Genomic DNA, 20,458 nt, shown 5'->3' with positions numbered 1-20,458 from the left:
TCGGACTACCTATAAGAAACCGTGTTGTGGCTTTCAGTTGTAGGAGGCGTTGGTCTCACCCAATACGTACTACTGTGATGAGAATGCAATATTTTGTAGTGATGAATGATGAAACTTTTTGAACATAAGTGGTTTAAGCCAGTTAAAAAATTTTTAGCGTTGGCTTCTACTTCTGGTATGGTCTAAAATACAGTCATAACATTATATTAAATCAAAATTTAAACATCTTTTTTATTTACATATTAAGATGAACACAATGTCTTGTTTTTTCAAGATAAATTTAAGGAACAAAATAATTGTGTTTACAGTACCATTAAAAAAAATATTTGGGGAAACGTTATCTTGTAAGTGGATTTAGATTTTTTTCTGAAGATAAGCTGAAAAATATTTTTTTATCACTCATTTCGATTAATTGATAAAAATTTTAGTAACCATATTTAAAAAAATACATTGCTATTCCTTATAATTAAATATAAATTCATCGTTATTTTTTTTAAAGAAATATTTATAAAAAATTCCTTCAGAAAGAATATGGGCCTTTCATTTCTGCAATAATTCAATGTGTTGCGGAAGAACTGGATCTCTGTATTAGTTAAAATATTTTGTAGATTTCTCAGAAATTTTTTACAAGTGTTTTCTGTTTGAACCTAATAATTTTTACACTGATTAAAACAGGTTTTTAGTAGTAATTATTGAAGTAATTATAGAAGTAAATGATTTTATTGAAGTGATATTGTAGATATAGTCACTTAATTCTCTTCCATTATCACTTAAAACACATAGAGGTAACCAGCAGTTCTGAGATAAGTATGTTTCAACTATTTAAATGTAATGGTAGTTGAAATTATATTAAAACAATTTTGCTAAAGCAGGAATCAATCGTGACACTTTTGCTACCAAATTAAACATTAAAAAAATATCCTCTATAAACTCCGGGCAGATTGCATGGATGCCAACTGATCCGCTTTCTGGAATAGTTTCAATAAAGTGGTAGCAAATTATACAGTAAAATTCGTTAGAGAAGGATAGTTACTCCCACTTTTTAATGGAGTATCCAGAACGTTGCATTTTATATGATACTTATAATTTTTGATACTTAGTGGTAAGAAAATTATTTAAAAGGAAACTAAGAGTGACTTAAATTTCGCTACCACTGGAAAATACTATTTTACAAAGCGGAGCAAGTTGGCATCTCTGAGATTGCCTGGTGCGCAAGTGATGTTAAAACAAATCCAATTGCCGCAAAATGTACTTTTATATGAATTATAAACCATAAAACTAAAGCATTTTAACAGGTAGTATTTCGTGAGCCGTGATAGCGCAGGCAACACCTACTGAGCCATGATTGCGCAGACAACACCTATATCTGAGAGCCTCCACATGTTTTCTTACATGTAGTCCGATCAAACCACTATGAAGATAAACTAGTTTACAAAAGAGCCGTTTAAGAGAAAATCTAGCAAAATTAAGAAAGTTGTAGCAAATATTTCTCTTAAAATTTGTTTAATTTATTAATATGATTGGTGTGTCTTAATATTTGTTGACCACCACAAATTCAATTCTCAAATAGATAAGATAAATTTCTCCCTATTACTTAATAAAAAGAATTTGGGTTTATGCCATAACTGCCAACATTTAATCCTTTCAAGGATCATTTTCCCCAGTGGTAGTAAAGCGAATTTAAATTACAATTTTAGGCTGAAACATAAGCTGTAATTTGAACAAGATTATGCCGACTATCCCAACAGCAATGCATATTAATATATATGGTTATTTTTTTTAGAAATAGTGGTTGATCAAAAAGATTATAAATGCAAGGAATGCATAGAAAGCATACATTTTACTATCACTTTAAATACAGAAATAAAATTTTTCGCCCAATGCGTAAAAGTTAGCAGGAATGGTTTATGCGCATAGCTGGCTCACTTTTTAAACAGTCTGCGCAGACTACTTATAAAAAATCGACCGGGTTCGAATCCCGGCGTTGGCTGGTCGATACGAATTCCACATCCAGCTTGCACCAACCACAGTGCTGACGTAAAATATCCTCTGTGACTTTCCAACCTCTGTAACGCAAATGAGGGTTAGTTTCATCAAAAAGTCCTCCACAAAGCCAATTTTCTCCCAATACTTAATCAAGGAGTTCCCTTGTCTTTTAGATTGGGTTCAAAAATTCAAGGCTACGGAGCAGGATATTGCCAGTTGTAAACCCAAAAAATTGGGTCAACTGCTCAATGACTGTTTTAAAATAAAATAAAATCGGTAGAAACTGGTTTTCGTCTTAGAGAATAATCACTTTAAGTGTGAAATTCAAATAGAAAAAACAATCAAAATGTTTTAATTGCCACTCAAGGATTACTTAATTTAAGATATTTCCGAAATGCCTTTCGTTGCTTTTACGCATTTTCTAAAAATGCTTTGCATATAATCCTACGAAAAAAAACTGAAAGATGTTATTTTTTGTAAGAAAAATATATTCTCAAAACTGTAAACTCGTACGAGAGTTACTTAGGAAAAGGAACTAATTGGCTTATACTCTCAACATTTCAAATAAGTGTCGCTGGAAAACCTCTGTGCAACTTTAACTACTTCCCTAAACTTTCCAGATATTCCCTGCGAGTAGAAACAAAACAAAAGCCACGCAGCGCTTATAAATCTAAATTTTCCCCCCTCTCAGAACGCTAGCTCAACCACCGAGCAATTTTATATCACTAAACTTTCCTCCCTATTTTTTCCACGCGCACAAATAATACAAAAAGTTTTTGCTCCTTTTATCTAAATTTCTACGGAGTAACTCACAAAGCACGTTTTGCTCAGGTAAGAAACATCGATCTTGTGGTTTACTCCCAAGCCACGAGGTGGAGCTCTTTTACAAAGTCCGGAATAAAGGGAAAAGTAGGGAGTTTTCGGGAATTGGAGAGGGGAAGAGGGAATCGTACAATCTACCAAAGCAAAATTTCTGCTTCACTAAAACACGCGCCTTGCTTTGAAGAGGGAAACTCGCATCGTTTAGACCGCCCACTATGTTGCACATGTCTTTAGTTTTGGTAGCTACACTGACTATGGGTGAGTTTTTAAATAATTATTGTTAAACAATAAAAATGTATTTATTTAATTAAAAAAACTCCACACGATTTTTTTAAAAATAAAATTCCCGATTTTCATTTTTTATTTCTATTAATTTCAAAATTTTTAAGTTGGTAAATAATAAATAAATAAAATTTTATTTTGGTTTTTAATTTTCTTTTATTTACTAAAATTATGAGAATATTTTTTTTTATTTATTATTTTTAATAATAATTTTATTTTATGGTTACACACAAGTCAGTATGAAATTGCAGAAATATTAACGTTACTTTATTAGTAATTTATATAAACACCATTTAAATTTTTTTTTTCATACTTCACTCTCTGCTTTAATAACTTGCTTCGCAAAATTCACAGAATATTGAACGGAGTGTTAGTAAATATTTATCAGTGTTCATGGAATTAGTGAATATGCTTAAGTTTGTAAATAATAAATATATAAAATTTTATATTGATTTTTTTTATTTTTTTTATTTACTAAAATTATAAGAATATTTTTTTTATTTATTATTTTTAACAATAATTTTATTTTATGGTTACACACAAATCAGTAGGAAATAGCAGAAATATTAACATCGCTTTATTGGTAATTTATATTTATGTACACACCATTTAAATTTTTTTTTCATACTTCACTTTCTGCTCTAATAACTTGCTTTGCAAAATTCTCAGAATATCGAACGGAGCGTTAATAAATATTTATCAGTGTTCATGGAATTAGTGAATATGCTTAAGTTGGTAAAGAATAAATATATGAAATTTTATATTGGTTTTTTACTTTTTTTTATTTGCTAAAATTAAAAGAATATTTTTTTTAATTTATTATTTTTAATAATAATTTTACTTTATGGTTACGCACAGATCAGTATGAAATTTCAGAAATATTAGCATTACTTTATAGGTAATTTATATTTATATTAACACCATTTAATTTTTTTTTCGTACTTCACTCGTTGCTTTAATAACTTGCTTCGCAAAATTCACAGAATATTGAACGGAGCGTTAATAAATATTTATCAGTGTTAATGGAAATAGTGAATATGCTTAAGTTTTTAAATAATAAAATTTTATATTAGTTTTTTATTTTTTTTATTTACTAAAATTATAAGAATATTTTTTTTATTTATTATTTTTAACAATAATTTTTTTTTATGGTTACACACAAATCAGTAGGAAATTGCAGAAATATTAACATTACTTTATTGGTAATTTATATTTATATAAACACCATCTAAATTTTTTTTATACTTCTCTCGCTGTTTTAATAACTTGCTTTGCAAAATTCGCAGAATATTGAACGGATAGTTAATAAATATTTATCAGTGTTCATGGAATTAGTGAATATGCTTAAGTTGGTAAATAATAAATATATAAAATTTTATATTGGTTTTTTTATTTCTTTTTATTGACTAAAATTATAAGATTATTTTTTTTCATTTATTATTTTTAATAATAATTTTATTATATGGTTTCGCACAAATCAGTATGAAATTGCAGAAATATTAACATTACTTTATTGGTAATTTATATTTATATAAACACCGTTTGAATTGTTTTTTTTTATACTTCACTCGCTGCTTTAATAACTTGTTTTGCAAAATTCACAGAATTTTGCAAAGAAATTGGAAGAATCCAGAATAATAAATATTTATCAGTGTTCATGGAATTTGTGTATATGCTAAATAAGAAACAAGACTAAAAAAAAGGAAAAATTGCATTTAATTTTGTATGTGAAATCCACAATGTCTCTAGAATCGCCAAGACAATACATCCATGAACGGCAGCTCTTAATCAGAATATTTAATTATGAAAGGAAATCTATTTTTTAATAAGATATTGATATCAATTATTATTTTTTTAGATTGAACTTAGCCTGGAGAATTAAAAAAAAGGGAAAAAAATTATGGGGTTTTCGGAAAGTTCATGTCGATTTTTGATAGGTTGGGATCTCAAAGGTCCGCCAAAAATAATGAAGTGGTAGCAAAATTTACACAATAAAATATTTTTCGTGTTTTTAAAAATGGATCATTAAATAATCAAACTTACAGCAAATAAAGAAGTATGATAAATTATTGATGAATATTACTTAAACTGAAGTGGTCAATTTCAAATTGCTTTAATGAGTAATTAGCAACTGCGTTAATATTTTTGGCGTGACTCTCAGAGCTCCACCTATCGAAAATCCGCATGAACTTTTCAGACTAAAGATCTTAAAATTTTTTTTCCTTATGCATGGTTTTATTAACATTTCTGAACTAAGAAAAAAAACTTTTTGAAAGTCTATATCATGTTGAATGACTTATATATTACGCAGGAGCAGTAAATTTTCGAAACATTAGTTCCTATATAATGACATAAATTTAAGAGAAATTGATTAAAGAATTTAGATGCCAGTCAGTCCATCATAACAATATATAATATCCGACAATAATTCAACTTATAATAACTTTTTAATATTTTATACTACATAATAATGTCATTTTCACTATTAATTCTTCGATTTTGAAGTCTTAAAAATAAAAATGCTAAATCGACAACTTTTAATTTTAGCTTAAGGAAGAGATTCGAGTATTTTATTGTATTGCGTTTGCTTTCTTATTAGACACATCCATTAAATTCGAGAAATGTATGTCTGAAAAAATATATTTGGGCAGTTAATAACATTTACTTGCACTTTTTTTCTCGACAAAATATAATTTTGAGAATGCTTACATGAGTTGTTTTTTGACCGTTCTATCCGGAGAATTGTTTAAAAAACTTTTGTTTTTCTCACTTAAAAGCTACGGGATGAGTACGATAAATTAAGGAGCAATTATTTTACGTTCTTTTGGATAAGTTATGAAGTACTGTTTTAAAATATTATTGCATATTTTAACAAATCACACTTTATGTAATTATTTTCTTATCTATTGATAACTTTGTTTAATTTATTTAAGAAAAGATAAATAAGAATTTGTTTTAAAACTCCCACATTGCATAGCCTGGTAATAATAATACGTTAATGTTATGCATATTTCAGCATATTCAGCAATGCAATTTTAGTAAATTTAGGAATCTCTGTTTTGGAAACAAGAAAAAGATGTTTGTAAAAATATTTTTTTGATAGCCCCTCATTCAAATACTTGGCAGCTATTTTTAAATTTTTTATTCCGTACTTACTATCAACTATAATCGGGGCATAAAGCTTACAGAGACTCCAACTACTGTGGATTATCCGTAGTTTCCGAAAATATTTTTTCTAGTAGCTGCAAGGGTAATGTAATAGAGCGTTGGCCTTCAAATAGGTGAACCGTTTACGAATCTCAGTGATGGCTGGTCAATACGAATTTCGCCCCCAGCTCGTACCGACCACAGCGCTAACGTAAAATACCACTCGTGGTAGACGGATCATGAGTTAGAGTCCCTTTATCGCCTGACTAAAACACATAATTTAATGCAAATGAGGATCAGTACCATTAAAAAGTCCTATACGAGGGCAAAAATTCTCCCAATACTTGATCCTATTGCTCCTTATCTTCTGGATATGGTTCAAAACTACAGGCTACGGCGTTGAACGTTGGTAGTCGTAAACCCAAAATTGGGTCAGCTGTTCAACGACGATTACAAAATAAAATAAAAAAATATTAAATGAATTTTTCTATCACTAAACGTAGGTGTTTTAAACAGTTATATATAAGGTCATATAGACGAATGCTTCGTCCTTTAACCCTCTGCACTCCAAGTACTTTTAAGTGCTGTTTGAAATGTTAATGAAAGCATCAGAGCACTTAAAAAACATGATGCAGTATTTTCAAATAATTTTGAAAGTTCAGAAATAGTGCGCTTACTAAATATTAAGAAATAAAAAAAAATCATGTTAGAGTGGTGTCTGCTTATGCAACGCCTCCTATAACTGAAAGCCTCCAAACGGTTTCTTACAGGTAGTTCGATCAGACCACTATAAAGGTAAACCAATTTACGAAAGAGCCATTTAATAAAAAATCTAGTTTAAATAAAAAAAGTGCTGGTAAATGTATGTCTATAAATTTGTTTAATTTATGTGTATAATTGGTTTGTCTTATTTACTTGTCAACCACTACAGATTCAATTCTCAAATGTATACGATAAATTTCTCTTAATTACTTTTAAAGTTGAATATGGTTTCATTCTCACCACTGGTTCACTTTTTATTCCGTTGAAAAAATGCTATGTTTATTAAGAGAAAGTACGTTTTGTTTTGTCTGATTTCATAACTTTAAAAGTTTTCTTTACTTATAATTTGCATATTTGTGGACACCCCCACGAACTTTTAAGATTGAGTCTTGGAATGTGAAAATCTGATCGTTAAATAAAAAGTTATTTAGGGTGGAGCATTTTATAACGCACTGTAAGTCCGTTGTTTCAGAAAAAATTTCCTTGTCATAGCAAGGATAGTATATATATTTTAACAATCTCGAATTAAAAAAATTGTCTGCCGCGAAACACAAACAACTGATACATATAAAATCATGCAGACGGACAATTCCTTAACTTCTAACAATTTTGGAGAATTATCTGTTATATTCAAAACAGTTCTGCTTTAGTTTACTACCACTGAAAATATAATTTGAGAATACAAACATTCCTTAGCAGTAGGGGGCTCTGAGAAGAAGGCTAATTCACTTTTTATCTGGAGTTTTCAAATTTCGCATGAAAAACGACGTTGGATAAAAAATTTTGTACCTTTTATAATAGATTGTTCAGGTAGCTCAATTTAGTAGTTGAGCTACCTTTTAACAGGTTCCCAAATCTAACAACGACACCATGATAAATCTGATGTTCTACGACAACTTTAATAAATAAGTTAAAATAATGGCAATAAATGATAACACAGTTTTTTTTTAATAAAATTTACATAACCATACCTGCCAACTCTTCCGGATTTTCCGGAAGATTTTATTTTCATATTTAAAGTGGTAGTAATTATATACTATTTTTTCTTTTATAATCTTAATTTTTAAATGATATTGATCACCACTATTCTTACAAAAATTAAGCACATATATTAATATGCGTTACTGTTATGGTTGTGAACTTAAGTTTTCTCAAATACAACGTATTTGTTTGCTTAAAGTTGAAGTTTTAATTCCATTTTAATACCACTGGGGAAAATGATAATGGAAGGGATTAAAAGTTGGCAGGTATGCATAGCTGTTAACAAAGATGCCAACCCGGTAGTGTTAAGCCATCACCTCCTACATCAAAAAGCCTCCACACGGTCTTTTATAAGTAGTCCGCGCAGACAGTTTAAAAAGTGAAACATTTGTGCGCATGAACCCAAAACCTTTTATAAAAGTAATTGAGAGAAATTTATCATATATATTTCAGAATTAAATCTGTAGTGGTTGACAAGTGAATAAGGCAAACCAGTAATATTCATAAATAAAAAAAAATTTTAGTCATATATTTGCTACCACTTTCTTATTTTAACTAAATTTTGTATTAAACGACCAGTTCGGAAAGTGGATATCCTTCACAGTGGTCTGATCGGACTACGTATAAAAAACCGTGTGGAGGCTTTCAGTTATTGGAGGCGTTGGTTAAGCTCCTCGCAATGTGTCGTCTTAGCTCCTAGTGATCACGATGTAAAAAATGAAGGCAATGCTTAAATAATTTTTTCTTAGCATTCACTTAAAACTTTGACTGTACGGATTCCGTACTATAGTTCCAGAGATGCCAACTTGCTCCGGACAGCAATATATATTTTAAAGTGGTTGTTTATCAATTGTGATTCTTAGCCTAATAAATTCAATTTAGTTGATTTCTATCCACCACTATTTCTAAATAACTCGTAGTCTTATATAATTCACTACTTTATAGTATATAAGACATGCTATGCCTTTTGAAAAGCAAGTAAAAATAGAAAAATATTTGCAAAATTTACTTTGTAGTTATTTACCGTATTTTTACTTTTTTTTGGCGTGTGCGGAGCAGTTGGCATCGCTGTAGTTCTTAAAATTGTTTAGATGTAATGAAGGTCAAAATTATTATAGGTGGAGTTTGTTTGGATAAGAAACAAAATCGTCTCGCATAAAATTTACTACCACTTTAAATATTCTAGAAAATTTTCGCCACAAAAAGAGAAAAGTTTGCATTGGTGAACAGGATCATTTAAATCTCGCAGGATGCTCCAATATCTACAAAAGTTATAATAAATTTGCAGGCCTGCCAATAGCTACACTTTTTGCAAAATGGTTTTTCAGTGGGTAGACAATTGTGTTACGGCACTTTTTAATAGATTTTTCAGGCAGCTCACTTTAGTTGTTGAGCTTCCTTTCTAAAACTTAAAAAAAATGTTCGTGATAATTGATAAATCTGATGTTCTACGACAACTTTAATGAATAATTTTTTTATGAAAATAATGGTAATAGATAAAAACAGAGTTTTCTAAATAAAATTTACATAGCTGTAACAAAGTTGCCAACCCTCTAGTCTTAATTCCTTGCAATGAGTCGTTTTAGCTCCCAGTGATCGCTATGTGAAAAATTAAGGCTATGCTTTAAAAATTTTACATTGGCATTCACTTAAAACTTTGACTGCACGGTTTCCGTGTCATATTTGTTAAAATTGTTTACATATAATCATACCCTCCAACTTATGAGGATTTTGAAAATAATTCTTTCTAGTGGTAGCGAACCAAAGTAGAAATTTTTATTAAAGCAAATCGATCTCTCATAAAACTTTTATCAGAACTTAAGAATCTAGCCATATGGCCTGCACTTTTATAAGTAATAGTGGACAAGTTACGCTAAAATTAATTTTTTTTTAAATATTAAGACATTAATTTTGCTACCGTCTGAAAAGAAGATTTCTGAAACTACGGAAATTCCGTAGCAGTTGGAGGGTATGCATATAATGATGGTCAAAATTATTATAAGTGGAGTTTGTTTATATCAGAAATGAAATCGTGTCGCATAAAATTTACTACCACTTTAAATATTCAAGAAAATTCTGGCTATAAAAAGAGAAAAGTTTACTTAGGGGAACAGGATTACTTAAATCTCACAGGATGCTCCAATCGCTTTGTTTCCTGCTAAAGTTATAATAAATTTGCACGCCTGCCAATTTCTACACTTTTTACAAAATAGTTCATAAATGAGTAGACATTTAAAACCAAAGTTTTCAGAATTATTGGTATATTTGCCAGCGTTTTGAAAGCCACTCCGTAAAAGAGCTGGAATCAAATGGCGTTGTGAATGAACTTTTAAATCATTTATGTGGAGTGGTGTGGAAAATGAGTTTAAATGAATAAAAAATGATACATTAAAACATAAACATAGCAATCTCTATTATTTTTTTAAAAAAGCAAGGAAAGTTAGCAGTCATGAATTGGTGGCGAATTAAGCAGTAAAATTTCTAGAATAAGGAAAATTATACCCACTTTTTAATGAAATAAGCATTATCACAATAAAGTTGCATTTCATATGATATTTCAAATTATTGATATGTATTGGTGAAAAAATTGCTTAAAATGGAAAATACTAAACTAAAAACAACTTAAATTTCGTCACCCTGTAAGGTACTTTTCTACAAAATGGAGCAAGTTGGCATCTCTGATCTCGCCATCCAGAAATAAATATTCTTAGGAAGTTACTTAAATTGTTCAGAGAACCCACGGATCTATACAAACTTCAAAAATTGGTGATGGAATTGAAAAAGATATTTTAACCTTTTAAAGGGCCATTTATTGAGTATATTATAGTAATTGATATAAGAAAAAGAGAAAAACTCATTTAATTTATAAAAATGCCATTTTTTTGGAGATAAATATATTTAACACCACCTATTCGGAACTTATTGACTTTTATTTTTCTTTATTTATAAAAATTTTTTTATAAATGCTACAAACTTCAAAAGGAATTATGTATTTTATAACCTTTATACGTTTCTGTAAACTAAAAAATAGCTACCAATTTCATTCAAACGCAGGAAATTATTAACTAATGGAAACCTAAATTAAAAGATGTAAAAAAGTGGTGGGAAGTAAACTTCCCACGGCCTTCGAAAGGGTTAATATATTTGTGACCACCCACTGAGCATTACATCGTAAGGAGAAGCATCAATACGACAATATTTAGTTTTAGTCTTAAATTGGATATGTTTGATTCTTCAACTACCGCGGAATTTCCGTCGCTTCAGAAAATATTTTCTGAAAATTGAAGTATTATCACTTTAATGAATTACTAATTCATTATAAACGTGATTTATCATTCATCATTTATCACAAAACATTCATCAGCAAACATCATCATTTAAAACAGTTTTCTTTCAAAGCTTCATATACGTGATTTAAAGAGGTACTAAAATGTCAGATAGAGAAGTCATGCCATGTTCTAAAGTTCTGATAAATGTTTTATAAAAATTAGATTAGGTTTTAAAAATATCAGCTTACTAACACTTTTGTAACCATCGTTGAATAGCCGACCCAAATTTGAGTACACAACTACTAAAGTTCAACTCCGTAGTCTTGTAACTTTAAACCCAATCCACAAGGGAACTCCTGGATCAGAACCCCCAGAGGTATTGATTTGTTATGGGAGATTGGAGGACTTTTTGACCCAGACAGATTTAACGTGCACCGGTCACCATTTAATACATAATTTTTATTTTATATTTTATAATTGTCGTTGAACAACCGACCCAATTCACAGAATTGCTTTTACGGCAAGTAATGTTCAACTCCGTAGCCTTGTAATTTTGAACCCACTCCAGATGTCAAAGGAACTTCTGGATAGAGTATTGGGAGAAATTTTCCTCCGTGGATGACTTTTTGACGGTACAAACATTCATTTCCGTTCCATGAAGAGGAAAATCACGGAAACCTCCCATGGTTAGTCTGACGGCAAAAGCACTCTAACCCATGATCCATCTACCCCTGAGGATATTTTTTGTCAACTCTGTGGTCGGATCGAGCTGGATGCGAAATTTGAATCGACCAGCCATGGCTGGAATTCGAACCCAGTTCACCTCAGTGGAAGGCGAATGCTCTTCCCCCGAAGTCACCGTGGCTCAGAGTTTTAGTATATAAGTGTTTCAATATCTTGTCCTACACCTGTACCATCTTTCAAATTTTGGAGATTCCTGGTATTAACTAATGACATAAGCTACTCATTCTTTTACATATTAATTGGCTATAGAAGATTGGTTTCAATACAAAAGAGTACCTTTTTTTATAATTTTACTGCCACTAATTTCCGTTTTGATGTCAATTTTTCAATTATGCTGCTATTTAGAAGTTAAATATGAAAATAACGAAGAATATTTCATACTTTTCTTTAATCTCATCATTTTTAAATGCAACTGATACCAATATGATGCTTTTATGACTTTTTTGAAGTACTGGGGATATTTCGAACTTTTGAAGCAGGGGTCATTTTCAAGTACATATTATTTCTTTGATACGCCCATCTCCATTGTATTACTGTGATAATTATTTCTACTATACCTGTTTATTCCTTGAAAATGCCTTTAAGGTCTTCAGACCAGAGGTATATAATTGCGTTGGGTACCCAACCTAATACTGGGTACTTTAAGGAAGTCGCAAATTTGTACGATTTTTTACTTCATTTTAATGTATCTAATTTTGCGTGAAAAATGCAAAATTTGTCTGAACTCGGTTGAATAGTTCCTGAGAAATCGAGTCTTAAATATACGACTTTTATAAAATTCTGCTTCTCAGGAGCGTTTCAACCGATTTCGCGCAATTCAAAACTTTTTCGACTATTATTTAATAAAATAATAAAAAATAATAAATATTTACTAAAATTTATTTTTTACATGCAGTTATTTTTCGAATAAACGAATCTTGTAATTGTGTGCAAATATTTTTTGAATTCGCTGAAAAGTTCACGAGATATGGCAAAATACGCGAAAAGTAAAATTAACATTATGGGAATCATTATTTGGCTCGTTCTCCAGACCAGACTATGGGGGCCATATTTCCTAGTTCATGGCTACCCCAAATAGTTTGGGGGTCAGAAATCGGAATCCATTGAAAAAAAAGATAAATTTATTCAGAGAAAGTAAGTTTTTTGGAGAACTTCTTATGCGAATTGAAATTATTTTGCACATAATTATAAAATTCGTTATTCCTCAGATAATTCCCTGCAAAAAATAAATGTTGGTAAGTGCTTATTAAATTTTGTTATATTATTAAGTAATAGTAAAAAAGATTTTGAAGTGTCAGGTATAAAATATTTTGCATCCTTTTTAAGCATTTAATTTTACATGGCAAATTACAAAATTTCTCCGATCAAAAACATCCTAGCTCAAATTTTGTATTTTACCATGTGAAATTAGATATTTGTAAAAATTGTATACTAATTCAAAATTTTTCGTCTATTATTAAATAAAAAGAATGGAAAGTAATATATAGTGACTAAAATTAATTTTTTGCTAGAAAATATTTTTGAATAAACAAATTTTATAATTGTGAGCAGAAATTACTACCCTTATAATTCGGGAGGCAAAAATCCGAATCCGTTGAAAAAATGCTATGTTTATTAAGAGAAAGTACTTTCTTTTGTCTGATTTCATTACTTTAAAAGTTGTTTTTACTAATAATTAGCATAATTGAAGTTACCCCCACGAACTTTTAAGATTGAGTCTTGGAATGTAAAAATCCAATCATTAAATAAAAAGTTATTCTTAGTGGACCGTTTTTTGACTCACCGTACGTCCGTTGATTTAGAAAAAATTTTCCTTGTCGTAGCAAGGATAATGTATATAGATTTTAACAATCTAGAATTGAAAAAAATTTTCTGCCGCGAAGCACAAGTAACTGATACATATAAAATCATACAGACAGACGATTACTTAAGTTCTCACAACTTTTTTAAAATTATCTGTTTGATTCAAAACATTTCTGCTTTAGTTTACTACCACTGCAAAATATAATTCGAGAATACAAAGACTCCGTAGTAGTTGGAGTCTCTGCGAATAAGGTTATTTCACTTCTTTGTCTAGAATTTTCATATTTCGCAGGAAATACGACGCTTGATAAAATTTTGTGTACCTTTTAATAGATTGTTCAGGTAGCTCAATTTAAAAGTTGAGCTTCCTTTCAATAAGTATAAATTTTTCAAAAATCGTTCACTGATGTAAATCTGATGATCTACGACAACTTTAATGAATAGGGTTTTATTAAAATAATGGTAATAAATGATAACACAGTTTTTTTTAAACAAAATTTGCATAGCTGTTACGAAGATGCCAATCCGATAGTCTTATCTTCTCGCTATGTGCATACCTGCCAACTCTTCCGGGTTTTTCCGGAAGATTGTAATTTTGTATTTAAAGTGGTAACGAAACTCATGTCATGCCATTAAAATTTTTGAATTATAGTAATAATAATAAATAAGTTTGACCACCACTACGTTTAAATAATTACAACAAATATATCAAAGCATACTGATTTTAACGATAGCGAATTTTAACCTAGTCAAAATATAAACATATTTTTGAGTAAGGTTGTTTTTCGGTAATTGTTTTACTACCACTTGGAAAATTCATTCTCAGAAAGAGTGAAAGTTGGCAGGTATGCTATGTAAAAAATTAAGGCTATGCTAAAAAAATTTTACCTTTGCATTCTTTTAAAACTCTGACTGCACGGTTTCCGTGCCATATTTGCTAAAATTGTTAGCATTTAACCCTTTCGCGCCGACTGTCACAAATACGTGACAGCAAAAAACCGTATCAATCAGGGTAAGAAGATAAAACTGGTAATCAAAGTATTTCTTTAGCAGTTTATTTGTGGGCGGAGTTATAATTTTTTGATTTATTTAATTCACCATTACTTTGTTCAAAATAAAACTATTTAGTTATACTTTGAATTATCATTGATTATATATATGATTAAACTAACAATAATTAAAATAAAAGCAAAGTAAGTCTGTAAAATTAGTAACGACTACATTTAAGTTACCATTTTTTATTTAATTGCAACTTGTTTCTGATTTTGTACGAATGCTTTTCTGAATCACCCGTCCCCAAGGGGTTAATGATGGTCAAAATTATTGCAAAACGAGTTTTTTTATATTAGAAATAAAATCGTTTCGCATATAATGCACTACCACTTTAAATATTCAAGAAAATTCTTTCGATAAAAAAGTGAGAAGTTTGCTTTGGGGGAACAGGATTACTTAAATTTCGCAGGATGCTCACTGCTCCGCTTTCTGCGAAAGCTATAATAAATTTGCAGGTTCAGCCAACTACTGCACTTCTTGCAAAGCAGTTTATAAATGGGAAGACATTTAAAACCAAATCTTTTTGAATTTTTGATAATTTTGCCGACGTTTTTCAAGCCTCTCCATAAAAGAGCTGCAATATAATGGAGTTGCGGATGAACTTTTAAATCATTTATGTGTAATGGTAGCGAAAATAAGTTTAAATGAGTGACAAATAATACAGTAAAGCTTAAACGCGTGGAAAGTCGGCAGCCCCGAACAGGGAGCGAATTAACCAGTTTTGTCCCGAATTTATATATTGAAATAATACAAAAAGTGGCTTTATGGAAAAAGTGGTAGGGTAAACCAACCAGTGAAGGAACACTGCCCAGTGAAGGAACATTTCATATATATTGATTAAAAATAAGAATTTGAAAGTTCTTCCTTAGATTGATTGATAACAATAGCTTACTGCCAAACAATAGGAAGTCATCTAGCAATGTTTTGGATTACCTGGTCAAATAGACTTCTCTGGAAAATTTTTTGAATTTTTTATTATCTCTGCAACACCTTGTTTCTTTGAAAAAATTATAAGGTGAGTGTTTGGATTTATATGCTTGAAGTGAAATTAATTGCATGTAACAGTTTTATTTTTCTCACTGTGAAAAAGAGAATGCAAAATATAGTTATTGAAGTTACGTTTTATTTTTTCAAGCGTCATAACATAATAAAGTACTGAAATAAGGGGGTGTTTATTCACTGGATCACCAAACGATGAAGAACCAGTGAAGGAACAAGTGTTCCTATACTGTTTTTTTTTAAGTTAATGAAAATAAAAGAAAATCTTTAATTTTCTTGTACCTTTAGTGATGTTCCGCATCAAAAGTATGTTAAAAATCCGAAAAACAACTTCTAACCAGTCAGGGAACAGGCATGTTCCTTTACTGGGCATAGATTTCCCAGTGAATGAACAGTATGTGCTAATATGTTGACACTTTAATTTTCAATTCATGATTACAAAAACAAGTTAACATTTTCCAAGTATTTATATGTTATAATTTCAAGAATAGGCTTGTTTTTAAATATTTGTATGGCTTATAAATTCATAAAGAGCATTAAAAAATAACCAAAATTAAGTGTTCCTTCACTGGTAAGAGCTGTTCCTCCATTTGGTCTTCTTACTACTTGTTATTTGAACCTCCAAAACTTTAAAACAATATTATGTAAGTTCTCTACAATATTTTTACAAAATTTGCAATTAGTAACAAATACGTTGACATTGTCATTTAACTAAAATTACGAATTTTGAAATTAATATGATTTTTTAAAAGACAAGCGAAGCTTAAGTGTTCCTTCACTGGTTAGTTTACCCTATAATATATTATCGAAATTAATTGTTTTTTCTACTGTTAGGGCATTCAAAAAGTCTTTGATAGATCGAAAAGTATTTGCTCCTTATAATTCTAAATCTAATCAGAAATAACTAAATCATTGTGGTATCTGAGAATCTTTTAATTCACCCAGATAAATGAAAATGCTGAAAAAAGTTTCCCACCACAATGAATGTCTTTGAAAAAAGGAACTGTCCTAAATATAAGACGCTGGGCGTTAACCGGTTAATCAGAAAAACTTCTACCATAAGGCTAGTTACACCCACTAATTAACAGAGTATTTATTATTCCAACAAGTTATAGTATTTTGTTGAAGCTGGCATCTGGATTGCAAAGTGGCCTCCATCTAACTCATCATAAAATATTGCACATTGATTGTTGTTATTGGTAGGCAGTGTGATTGCTTAATCATAGTTAAAACTCTCATACTCATATGTGGTGGTTACCTTAGCATCAGCCCCGCTGGGGGCTCTAACTAATTCATCTGAGAAGGAATCATAGTTCGTTCGTTCGTTATTTTAGAACTGAGCATCTGAGGCCTAAATGCCCTTATCCCATTCATCATGAAATATCCCAAAGGGACATACATAGGAAAGTTGTATTGGTGGTGACATCATAGGTAAAATAAAGTTGCAATTCATACGATACTTCAAATTTTAGATATGTAATGGTAGAAAATTTTCTTAGAATGAAAAAGATTAAACTAAAATTAAATTTCGTCACCACTATAAAGTACTTTTTACAAAATGGAGCAAGTTGGTATCTCTGAACTCGCTATCCAAAAGTAAATATTCTCAGGAAGTTACTTAACCCGTTTTGTCCCGACTTTATATATTGAAATGATACAAGAAGTGGTTTTATGGAAAAGGTGGTATAATATATTTTCGAAATTAATTGGTTTTTCTACTGTTAGGGCATTCAAAAAGTCTTTGATAGATCAAAAAGTACTTGCCCCTTTTAATTCTAGATTTAGTCAGAAATAACTAAATCATTGTGGTATCTGAGAATCTTTTAATTCACCCAGATAAATGAAAATACTGAAAAAAGTTTCCCACCACAATGAATGTCTTTGAAAAAAGGAACTGTCCTAAATATATGACGCTGGGCGTTAACCGGCTAAACTGTTCCGAGTACCCGCGGATCTATACAAACTTGAAACTTGAACTGAATTGATTATATTTGTGACCACCCACTAAGCATTACATCTTAAGGAAAAGCATCCAGACGACAATATTTAGTTTTGGTCTTAAATTGGATATGTTTGATTCTTCAACTACTGCTGAATTTCCGCTGCTTCAGAAAATATTTTTTTGTAGAAGTAACAAATGTGATATATTATCAATTAAATGAATTATATTTACAACAGTTTGCTCCACCGCTTCATATAGCTGATTCAAAGAGTTACAAAAATGTCAGATAGACAAGTCATGTCATGCTCTGAAGTTCTGATAAATGCTTTATAAAAATAAGATTAGGTTTTAAAAATATCTGCTTCAGTTTACTAACACTTTTGTAACCATCGTTGGACAGCCGACCCAAATTTGAGTTTAATATTACTGAAGTTCAACTCAGTTGCCTTGTAATTTTGAACCCTATCCAGAAGACAAGGGTACTCCAGAATCGGTACCCCCAGAGGTATTGATTTGTTATAGAAACTTGGAGAACTTTTTGACCCAGACAGATTTAACAAGCATCGGTCATTTAATACACGGGAACTTACTAACGCTGAGCAAAATATTCAGGATAGCTTCTAATGTTGGAGAATGTACAGGGACTTTTTTATTTAATATTTTATAACCGTCGTTGCACAGCCGACCCAATTTTTGGGGTTTATACCTACTAATGTTCGACTCAGTAGCCTTGTAATCTTGAACTGAATCCAGAAATCAAGAGAACTCCTGTATAGAGAATTGGGAGAAACTTTCTTTCATGGCGGACTTTTTGCTGGTACAAGCCTGCATTTGCGTTCCATGGAGAAGGAAACCACGAAAATCTGCAGTTAGACTGACGGCAAGATGACTCCGAACATTTGCAACTAAAACAAAAGTAGCATAGAGTCATAACATTATAACCGTAGTTGAACTGCTAACCTAATTTTAGGTTTACGACTACTTATGTTCAAATCAGTATCCTCGTATTTTTGAACCCAATCCAGAAGTGTAGAAAACTCCCGGATCAAGTATTGGGAGAAATTTGCCGACGTGGAGAAGTTTTTGATGAAACTCACCCGTCTTTGCGTTACATGGTGAGGAAAACCACGAAAATTGAAACCACGAAACCACTGACAACAAGGGGACTCTAACCAATTATCCGCCTACCACTGAAGATATTTTATATCGGCACAGTGGTCGGTGCAAGCCGGATGCGGAATTCGTATCGACCAGCAGAATTGAGACACTTGTATCGTGGGATCAACTTTTGTATCCCTCTGTCGTGGAACTCTGCCGCCTGTGAATGGAACCAGCGTGTGCCGAAAAACCGGACACCCGAACACAAAATTCAACGCTTAGGACGCTGTCGGTACGAAAAGTGATGTGTACGGTGCTCTGGGACAGGAAGGGCATTCTGCTCATTGACTTCCATCCAAACAGTGAACGCTGACAGTTACTGTGAAACACTGAAGAAATTGCGACGTGCCATTCAAAACATGAGTCGTGGAGTGCTTACTGCAGAGGTTGTGCTTCTCCATGACAATGAATGATCTTGCTCACAGCGATTTTCACGTTTTCTTACACCTCAAGAAATTTCTTTCCTCCGGTGAGTGTTTTGGCAACGACGAAGAGCTGAAGACGCCTGTCACACGCTGGTTCCACTCACAGGCGGCAGAGTTCTACGACAGAGGGATACAAAAGTTGATCCCAAGGTGCGACAAGTGTCTCAATTCTGGTGGTGGCTATGTTGAATAATAGCTGAAACATTGCTGTACTTGTTGCCAATAAACAGGTTCCAGAAATTGTGAGTTCCTTTTTTTAAAAAAATAGGGAAACTTACTTTCTGGATGAGCCTCGTAGTTTTATTCCATCTAGTTTGAAACTTCAATTAAGGATTGCGATTTTTATGATATAATCCTTTCTTTCTTTATAATTGTATTGAAAATGGAAAAAGAAAACTTTTATTTTAAACGCTCATTTTGGTCGATGTAAATTTTACATGAGTTGAAAGGAATCCATCTCCCAAAACCTCAAACAGTATCCTTCAAACTGTGACAAGAGTTTTGAAATGTTAAAATCTCCTAAAATATTTGTAAAATCTTCCAAAGACATGAAAAATCTTGTTTCAATACGAAAGAGCGCCTTTTTTATAACTTTACTGCCCCTAATTTCCGTTTCGATGTCAATTATTCAATTATGCTGCTATTTAAAAGTTTAATAGGAAGATAATGAGCAATATTTCGTGCTTTTTTTTCATCTCTTTATTTTTAAATGCAACTGATACTAATATTATGCTTTTGTGACTCATTTGAAGAACAGGACCTATTACGAACTTTTGAAGTAAGGGTCATTTTTAAGTTCACATTATTTCTTTGATACACCGCATCTTCTGTGATAATTACTTTTACCATACATGTTTATTTCTCGAAAATGTCTTTAACCTTTTCGGAACATTTGCTTTCGGTACCCAACCCAATACTGGGTACTTTAAGAAAATCGTATATTAGTACGATTCTCCACATCATTTTAAAGTATCTAATTTTACGTGAAAAATGCAAAACTTGTCCGAACTGTGGTGAATAGTTCTTGGGAAATCATGTTTTAAATATACGGCATTTTTAAAATTCATTATCTAATTTCGCTAAAT

General features: G+C 31.0%; 1 protein-coding gene across 1 annotated transcript in view; it reads left to right on the top strand.

Moving 5' to 3' along the window:
• Positions 1-2,902: 2,902 nt before the first annotated feature.
• Positions 2,903-20,458, top strand: part of LOC107455866 (uncharacterized) — a 266,276-nt gene continuing 248,720 nt past the window's right edge. Inside the window, exon 1 of the mRNA XM_016073588.5 lies at positions 2,903-3,066. Within this exon, the coding sequence (XP_015929074.1) occupies positions 3,024-3,066 (43 nt within the window). The 5' untranslated portion in view covers positions 2,903-3,023. The remainder of the gene's footprint in view (positions 3,067-20,458) is intronic.

The sequence above is a fragment of the Parasteatoda tepidariorum genome, chromosome 12 (genome assembly GCF_982258835.1).
Source record: "Parasteatoda tepidariorum strain Cologne lab strain chromosome 12, Ptep-v5.0, whole genome shotgun sequence".
Taxonomy (NCBI): domain Eukaryota; kingdom Metazoa; phylum Arthropoda; class Arachnida; order Araneae; family Theridiidae; genus Parasteatoda; species Parasteatoda tepidariorum.
This window is presented reverse-complemented; position numbering and strand designations above follow the sequence as displayed.